This window comes from Denticeps clupeoides, chromosome 10 (assembly GCF_900700375.1).
Source record: "Denticeps clupeoides chromosome 10, fDenClu1.1, whole genome shotgun sequence".
In the NCBI taxonomy this organism is placed as follows: domain Eukaryota; kingdom Metazoa; phylum Chordata; class Actinopteri; order Clupeiformes; family Denticipitidae; genus Denticeps; species Denticeps clupeoides.
Window position 1 is genome coordinate 4,776,387 of NC_041716.1, and position 9,092 is coordinate 4,785,478.

At 42.7% G+C, this 9,092-nt stretch overlaps 2 protein-coding genes across 5 annotated transcripts in view; both read right to left on the bottom strand.

The window, feature by feature from the left end:
* The window catches only part of trim33 (tripartite motif containing 33), a 29,827-nt gene extending 24,463 nt beyond the window's left edge, over positions 1-5,364 (bottom strand). For all 4 annotated transcript variants that reach the window (XM_028992747.1, XM_028992745.1, XM_028992746.1 and 1 more), the window contains exon 1: positions 4,790-5,364. In XM_028992747.1, coding sequence (XP_028848580.1) covers positions 4,790-5,348 — 559 coding nt within the window. In that variant the 5' untranslated portion in view covers positions 5,349-5,364. The remainder of the gene's footprint in view (positions 1-4,789) is intronic.
* A 650-nt stretch (positions 5,365-6,014) lies between these two features.
* Positions 6,015-8,985, bottom strand: bcas2 (BCAS2 pre-mRNA processing factor). The gene is made up of 7 exons (XM_028992750.1): positions 8,510-8,985; positions 7,188-7,280; positions 7,006-7,076; positions 6,753-6,914; positions 6,601-6,651; positions 6,431-6,511; positions 6,015-6,345 (listed from the first exon to the last, which is right to left on the bottom strand). Exons 1-7 carry the CDS (start codon positions 8,600-8,602, stop codon positions 6,219-6,221), a joined length of 678 nt encoding a protein of 225 aa, XP_028848583.1. The 5' UTR covers positions 8,603-8,985; the 3' UTR covers positions 6,015-6,218.
* Positions 8,986-9,092: the final 107 nt, after the last annotated feature.

Here is a 9,092-nt window from a genome sequence, read left to right on the forward strand (position 1 = left end):
TAGGTCTTCCTCCTCTCCTCTTTACTGGTAGCTCAATCATCAGCATCCTTCTCCAACAACTGCAAACAATGATCTAAAAGCATGATAACCATCAGCGGTGGACTGTAACAAAGTAAAGTAGTTTCTTCATGTATCTGTACTTTGCTGAAGGATTTCCCTTTGGAGAGACTTTTTACTTTTACTCCACTACATTTCAAAGTCAAATATCTTACATCTAGCTCATTAAAAAGAATGACAGATTTTGTGTAATGTATGAGATATAGTGTAGTGACATAACTGCTGCATAACTTTCTTATCTTATAACCCCCGGGAGAATTAAAAACATTTAATGAGAAATCTTCACCCGTCCATCCCTAATCTGTCTGTAACCTTTTTGGTTGGAATGTCGCTGGGAATCTGCAACTTTTTAACGAAGACTGGGATTTAATTTTATTTTGAGTGCTTGGAGAGTCACATGTTCAGTGCAGCATGTTCAAGTGCACACAATCAAAATAAGGCTGATGTTATGTGCTTATGATCATTTTAATGGATGTCAGACAAATGAAAGACATTCTGTTAAAAGGTTTTTGACGTGCCAAACGAGGCAGTCTTTTCATCTAAAAATTGGTCAATTAGTCTTACAAAATGAATAGAACATCAGACCCATAATAAAAAAACCCTGCACTTTTACTGTTGGTACTAAAGTATAAATAAAGTACCTCAAGTGGTACTTTAAAGGGTGGACTTTTACTTATAATGGAGTAAAAGGTACCTTGTGTACCTCAACTTTAACTCTGGTACATGGCTTGTGTGCTTAGTCCACAACTGATAACCCTTTTATCTCCAGCACATACGCAGATGGAACAGAAAAGTACCAGATGAACAGTCCAAAAAATTAAATCATTAAAAATACATAATAATAATTACTAGTAGACAAACTGTCAAATCAAAATCAGTTGACCTGACCTTGACCAGTCACCTCCGAACTTCATCTTTGAGTTAAGGTCCGTGTCACATTTCTTAGAGACATTCTTTAACACGGTCATGATTAATCAGTGGTCCATCCATTTTTCTTTCAGACCGAACCCAGCAGAACCTCACTCTCGGCACGAAAAATATGCTTGGTTTTCTAAACTTCAGTTAAGACGTTAATGTAGTGTTGTAGATCCCTGGACACTCAGGGATAGTTAAGATCAACTTTTCCTCCATTGATGCAGGCAGCCACACTACCAGCACAACTTTTTAACGTCATTATGATGTAATAGATTATGTTCTACATTGCATCGTGATGCATCGATTATATAATTAATGTCAACGCCCCTACTATTTACCCTAAAAAACATGGACAAGTCACCTATAACAAGACATTGACTCATAACTGTTGGATGCATGTTATTAAAATTGAATTTTCTATGCCAACATACATAGGTAACAAGATTTATTCTCTCTCCTAATTACACTGACAACACAAGTCTGGAAATGGATGGTTCAACTCAATACTATTCTGGATGAAAGTGAAGTGATTGTCATTGTGAAACATGCCAGCACAGCACACGGTGACACAACGAAATGTGTCCTCTGCATTTAACCATCACCCTTGGTGAGCAGTGAGCGGCCATGACAGGCGCCCGGGGAGCAGTGTGTGGGGACGGTACCTACAGTGGGGAGTGGCACCTTGGCGGATCGTGATCCGATCCGGCAACTTTCTGATTACGGGGCAGCTTCCTTAACCGCTAGGCATTCCCCACATTTACAATGGATGTCATCTCATTGAAACCATGAAGGAACTCCATAGGAATTTAAACAAATATACATTTTTAAGCAAATGCTGAACAACCATAACAGCTTTATATATATATATATATACACACACACACACACACACACACACACACACACACACCCTGTTGAAAGTAGAGCAAACAGTCAAAATGTTATCATATTGCTGACTGAGTGCAGCACCACTATTTTCGAGCTGAAGGTAATCCATCTCACAATCCACCTATTTCACCATGGGGGGGGGGGGGGGATTTTCCTGTTTCTGGGATCAACACAAAATCAGGCTTTCTCAAACCACAAAGCAGCTTTCATCCAGGCCGCACCACCCAATTCTCCTATAGTTCCAATTCAAAAACCAAAATATTCACGATTCACAAATACACCGCAAAAGCCAAAATCTGTCTTAGATCAACTGCCAATAAAAAAAATTAAATACCTCCCAGAAATATAGTGTAAAAATGAAGTGTGACATTTATATTAAATGTTATTAATTCATTTCATAAACACACACAGACCATGGCTGTTACATGTCTGATAAACATCTAAATATATGAAGTGAGGTGATTGTCAATATGAAACACTGCAGAACAGCACACGGTGACACAACAAAATGTGTCCTCTGCTTTTAACCATCACCCTTGGTGAGCAGTGGGCAGCCATGACAGCCGCCCAGGGAGCAGTGTGTGGGGACGGTGCTTTGATCAACTACAACCAACTTAACCAGATGTGAGAGCAATCCATGATTTTAAAATCTGGCAAAAGACTGAGTTTTTCTCATCAGGCCAGAAGGGTGCTGAACGAGAACGTGCCACCACACCTCCCATTTGGAAAATTAAATGCACAAAAATTCTAATGGAAATTGGCAATGAAATATTCAATCTGAGCAATCTTACATTTTGCAATTGGCAATTCAATGTGCAAAGTCCTGATGCCATCCGTAGTTAATTTTAAAGTATTTTGAGAAAAAAAAAAAATAGAACAATTCTGTAAATTGCATTCTGTTTTGCCATGGGTAGTCTGCACTTTTTTTTCAAATGGCAATTCAATGTCCAAAGTGCTGATGCAATTCTTTATTTAATTTTTAATAATAAATTGAATAACAAATCACTGCATTGGATTTTGCTTTGCAAATCGGTTTGCAAACTGTCACTATGACTGCGTTTGTCATAGTGATACACAGCAGAACAGCACACGGTGCACACAGTGAAATTTGTCCTCTGCATTTAACCCATCACCCTTGGTGAGCAGTGGGCGGCCATGACAGGCGCCCGGGGAGCAGTGTGTGGGGACGGTGCTTTGCTCAGTGGCACCTCAGTGGCTCGGGATTTGAACCGGCAACCTTCTGATTACGAGGTCGCTTCCTTAACTGCTAGGCCACCACTGCCCCAAGGCGAGCAGTCACGTACAATGTCACTTCCTTGTTCAGGGCCTCATCAGACTCCATTCAACAGAGTGATTTGTTCATTTAGAGCAGTAGCACAGTCACTGGCCTGTCTGGAGGTTGACTCTTCTCACCAAGTGCTGTGGCAGCCTCTCTGAGAAGCTGAACAACGGACTTCTCCATCTTCACGCTCACGTTGCGCTTTTCGATCCTTTACCGCATAAAACTCAGGTTGGTATTGGTGATACTGATAAGATACCGATGCGTTACACAAAAACTTTGTGTGTTTGGAAGATCTAAATAAAAAGGGCTCTGACAACAATAAATTAACAGAATTCTTTGTTCTGCCATGAGAAATAACTCGGATGTTAAACATTAGTTCTGTGTGACTTTCCCCAAGGTCTCTTGCGTTGCACACTTTGAGAATCACAAATCACTAAAGGAACAAATCACTGGGCTGAATGGATTCTGGTGAGGCCCTAAAACAAGACTGTGATGTTGTTAGTGAAGGCCCGCCTTCATGATGGTCTGACAGTTTGCAAAAATGATAGCAATTGAAATGCAATTCAGTTTTGTTATTCTATTTATTATTTCAAAATATTGAAATTAATAAGCAGCATGCATCAGCCCCCTGGACACTGAATTGCTATTGGATTGCCATTTTAATAAATGTGCAGAGAACCCTTGGCAAAATGTAATGCAAATCAGTGAATTGTTATTCTATTTTTTTTTTTTTTATTCAAAATACTTTGAAATTAACTAAGGATTGAATCAGCACTTTGCACATTGAATTGCCGATTGCATGCTCTGATTGAATATTGCATAGCCAAATGAATTTTCATTAGAATTTTTGATCTTATAATCTCCCAATGTCCAATGATGTAATGCATTTTAACAGGAAACATTTCCACTACCCATGATGTCTGTATCTCGTGTCCTCAGTGAACATAATATCTTCTTTGCGTAATAGCTTGCCTATTTTTTTTACTAGCCTTTCCCTCCTTTTATTTTATTCTATTTTATTTAATTAGGGTGGTAGTAGCCTAGTGGTAACACACTTGCCTATGACCCAAAAGACCCAGGTCCAAATCCCACTTACTACCATTGTGTCCCTGAGCAAGAAACTTCACCCTGAGTGTCCCTGTAACTACAGACTGTCCCTGTAACTACAGACTGTAAGTCGCTCTGGATAAGGGCATCTAATAAATGCTGTAAATGTTACTTTAACTATGCACAGTCGTGCATTCACTGCATGTTGTACTACTATAACTATGCATGCTACAAGTAAAAGTCTTAAATCTTGATCTGGAAGTCATGTGTGTCCACCATTTGGGAGAAAATTAGGAGGCACTGGTCTAGATAAACTGTAGCAAACATTTTAACATTTAAAAGTTTATCTGGGACCATGACAGCTAGTTCCTCGATGCGACAACCACTTGCAGGTGAGAGCCAGATGTGCAGCCACTGCAACATCCAGAAAGGTCACAAACCACCGAGGCTTCTCGACCCCCCCAAAAGTTTATTGGCAGAAGTGTCCGGAGCTGATAAACGAGGCCCGTAACATGACTGCCCGCGATACGGAACAGGATGCGCCCACCTTTTTTACGACCAGAGACCCGGAGACATGAGCCTCGGACACGATCCCCTCACCTATGTGCGTGTCCTGGCCGTGGGGTCCCGGCACCTGCACCGTGATCTGGCGCTCCGGCCTCGGGATGCACCTCAGGCAGAAGGAGTGCAGGCAGGGCAGCAGCTTGGGCTCGCAGTCGCGGCTCTGCAGGCTCTGTTTACACACCGCGCACGTATCCAGCAGGTTTATGGGCGCCGCACTGGCGGCGCCGGCCGGGGCTGACGGTGGCGGAGGAGGCGGCGGCGGCGGCGTCTCGTTCGGGGGAGCGGGAGAACTCCCGACGGGCTCGCCCGCGGGTTCGGGGACTTCTACGGTGGAGTTGCCATTTGGAGTCGCCCTGCTGCCACCGCCGCCGTCTCCTCCTCCTTCTCCACCATCGACGCCTTGTCCAGCGGCGGGTGTCGGAAGCCCGGAGTCCTTTTCTGGGCACTGTCCGTCCTCCCCTCCCTTCGGAAGCGGCTCTATGACGATGACGGCGCCGGAATCGGTCGCCGCGGCGTCTCCGCTCTCCTCTGGCTGCGGCGCCACCTCCATAGTAGCTGCGCTCTCCGTATCCTCCTCGCCTTTGTTGTCCGCCATCTTCCTTCCTCTTTGAACCGCTTGACGTTGTGCGCGCTCACAAAACTCGGCGGGGCTGACGTCATGACGCAGCCTCTTGCGACAGACGGCGGAGCTCCAAAATAAAAGACCCTTCTGGAGCGCAATCAACTCTTAAACATTTCCCTCGTTCTAGTCCCTCATTGTATTTGTCTCTTCTGGAAAGGTAGGAATCTAGTCTGCCAAATGCCTTAAATGTAAATGTAATGATTTGTTTGTACAATATCATAGCACCGATCGTTTTGAATGTCTCGGACATAACAAGTCCAGTTGCCATTGAAATTACATTATTTTCGCAAGTTCCATTACTTAATAATAAATGCATGCACGATAGTGTGGCAGTGCAAATGTGGGAATCTTTGCTGAAAAATGCTCGGGAAGTTTAAAGGCTCGCCGTCACACCTCGACCTGCTTGTTCCTGCAATGTGTGCAGCTCAGCTAAAACCAGCAGGGTGCGCTGTGCTGTCGTTTTATTATTATTATTATTTTTTTTTTAGAACCAGAGGAAAATTATGCTCGTTGATATGTAGACCTGAGATTCCTGGACTGTTGGCACGTAATTTAGCTTTGGGAAAATGGTGGCCAAACCATACACAAAGCAGGATTATGGTCAGTTATGGCTTTTCCAACAAAACATTCAGACATCTGTTATTTTCCAGTATTTTTTATTGCAAAAAGAAATTGTAGAAATATATCGAGTTAAACCCACAGGCATATGCACAAACACAGTAATCCAACAATCCAACACGAAGAAGACCATCAGATCTAAACTATACCCAGCGACATCTTATCATATTAAAACATTTTGTCCCCCTCTTCGTACAGTAGACAGTACTGTGGAACCATTAGGCTCTAGTAGTCTTGCTGAATATTCTCCTTGTTCTCTTCTCCTTGCTGCTGCTTGAGTTGGCCCACTTCATTCTCCAGTTGTACAATGGCTCGCTCAATTTCATAGTTCTTACTCACAAGAGACACCCAACTGTTGAAAACAGACAGACGTTCAAGGGGTTAGAGATGCAGGGTTCGTTCTGTAGTTAATTTGCATAGGCCCAACAGGCACTTACTTTGACTCCAACTCTCTCAGTTTACCTCCGCCTGCCAGCTGATCATTTTTTCGCTGCCAGTTTAGGTCCTGGATCTGTTTTCTTTTGGAAGAAAAAAAAAAGTTGTCAGTTCATGCAAACATGACCAAAGAGAATGAACTAATTAGAAAGCATCATATCGTGTGCCTCACCTGAACTTCTGGAGCTCTTTCTGGGCTGATTCGATCATGTAGGCCAAGTTACTGTTGGTGGCAAAAATTCATTATTGAACCTGTATGACGAGTATAATATTAACTTCTCCAAATTTAAGTGTCAAGATGGTTAAAACGTGACGCAAACTCACTCGTTATAAACCTTCCAGCCATTGGTGCCGTGCTGTGCCATAAGATCCAGGTTGTCGATGCGAACAGCTTGGTGCTCCAGCTGGGCCATGGAGTTGTTAACACATTCTTGCCAGGCAGTGATGTCATTCTTCTGTCCCGACGATGGAGCAGGCAGCTCATATCTGTGCACAGAAGACACAAGACATTCATAATCAATTAATGAAATTAATTATTAAATAGCTCAAACAATAACTTAATAAAAACACCAATTACCTTTTCATGCTAAGAAGTTCCATAGGCTGTCGTGCACCAAGCCTCTCAAACTCATTTCGCATGATTTCTGTCTGTTTAATTGCATAATAAGGGGTATGTTAGTGTTACTGTATACTGCATGCAGGGTCTTAACTTAAAACAAAAAAAACAAAAACATGTTAATCTCCTTTTCAAGCATATACCTCGAATGCTGAAAAGTCTGGCATGGGCAGGTAACTCAAGTAGTTTTTTGTGGGTCGATATCTTCGGGTCTCCTCCTCCACCAAAGCAGCGGCCTGAAGAGGACTTACACAGTTATTACTACATTTACAGCATTTATCAGAGAGGAAGAGGAATTACACAGTTATTACTACAGTTACATTACTAGCCTATGAACCAGAAGACCCAGGTTCAAATCCCACTTACTAAGACCATTGTGTCCCTGAGCAAGACACTTAACCCTAAGGGCTGTCCCTGTAACTACTGATTGTAAGTCGCTCTGGATAAGGGCATCTGATAAATGAGGTAAATGTAAAAATGTAAATTTAATTAACTTGACTAGCTTGTAAGGTTCTATTATCATTGGCTGACACACACATCGAACACCGCATGGCAATACACATATACAGTAGAGGCCAAAAGTTTGGACACACATTCTCATTCAATGTGTTTTCTTTATTTTCATGACCATTTTCATTGGTAGATTCTCACTGAAGGCATCAAAACTATGAATGAACACATGTGGAGTTATGTACTTAATAAAAAAGGTGAAATAACTGAAAACATGCTTTATATTCTAGTTTCTTCAAAATAGCCGCCCTTTGCTCTGATTACTGCTTTACAGTTCCCAGAGGTGTTTAGCACTTGTCGGTCCCTTTGCCTTCACTCTGCGGTCCAGCATTTATCAGATGCCCTTATCCAGAGCGACTTACAATCAGTAGTTACAGGGACAGTCCCCTTGGAGCAAGTTAGGGTTAAGTGTCAGGTTAAGTCTCAGGGACACAATGATAGTAAGTGGGATTTGAACCAGAGTCTTCTGGTTCATTGGCGAGTGTGTTACCCACTAGGACACTACCACCCGATAACTCCACGTTCATTCATAGTTTTGATGCCTTCAGTGATTATCTACCCATGTAAATGGAATGAGAAGGTGTGCCCAAACTTTTGGCCTGTACTGTACAATTTACATACATATACACACAGCTATATCCAGGCTATTTATTTGTATAGTGTGCTTTTACACTGTTGACATGGTCGTGGGATTAATAAAGGGGGACTAGTTCTATATATATTAGGGACCTCGTACTGAAATGTTGAAGAATTTTACACCATGTTCTTCGTCTAAACTGGCAGCTAGGCTTGCGATGTTATTTTCCAGCGAAGCAGAGGAAAACGGGCTCGGTTGTTCGCGCATGTCTGTAGCCTATAGCACCCGAACGCAGAGCGACGTCCACTCGCGTTTCCCGCTTTTTCACGGACTGCGGGTCGCGGTGCGAACGCGGCGGAGTTTAACGTCGGCACCTACCGCCTCTCTGACCCCGGCCGCGTCGTATCCCTGGTCAAAATACGGCAACGCGTCAACAAACACCTCGCCGGCTACCGAAGACGTGCCGGCCATGTTTTTTACTTTTTAAAACGCCAGAGCACCACGCATGCGCAGTCTCCTTCGCTAAAGAGGGTCGAGGTTCGAGCAGGTAAACCAGCGCCACCTGCTGCAGGGGAGTCGAACGGAAATACGTTTTATTTGTTAAAAACGAATTAATCTCTGAACGGCCAGAACGAATGTAAATGCGAAATGTTTGAGTCAATTATAAATTTCATATTTTTTCTGCCAATAGGATCACAGAAAATATCCTACCATTATAATGAGAAAAAGATGGAAATTGATTTTTCACTTTGTGATTTGTTTCTCAAAACAAGGGATTATTCTGTGACACAATTCATTATTCTGAACAATCGTCTCATTATAATGAGTTATAATTTCTTGCCATTCCACCGGTAAAAACACCAGCGCCCGGTTATAGACCCAACATCTGGCTTCACCGGAATCTGTCTCGTCATTGTGGAAGAGTTTAGAGGGCAATAAAGGCAGATGGTTTGGTTAAATA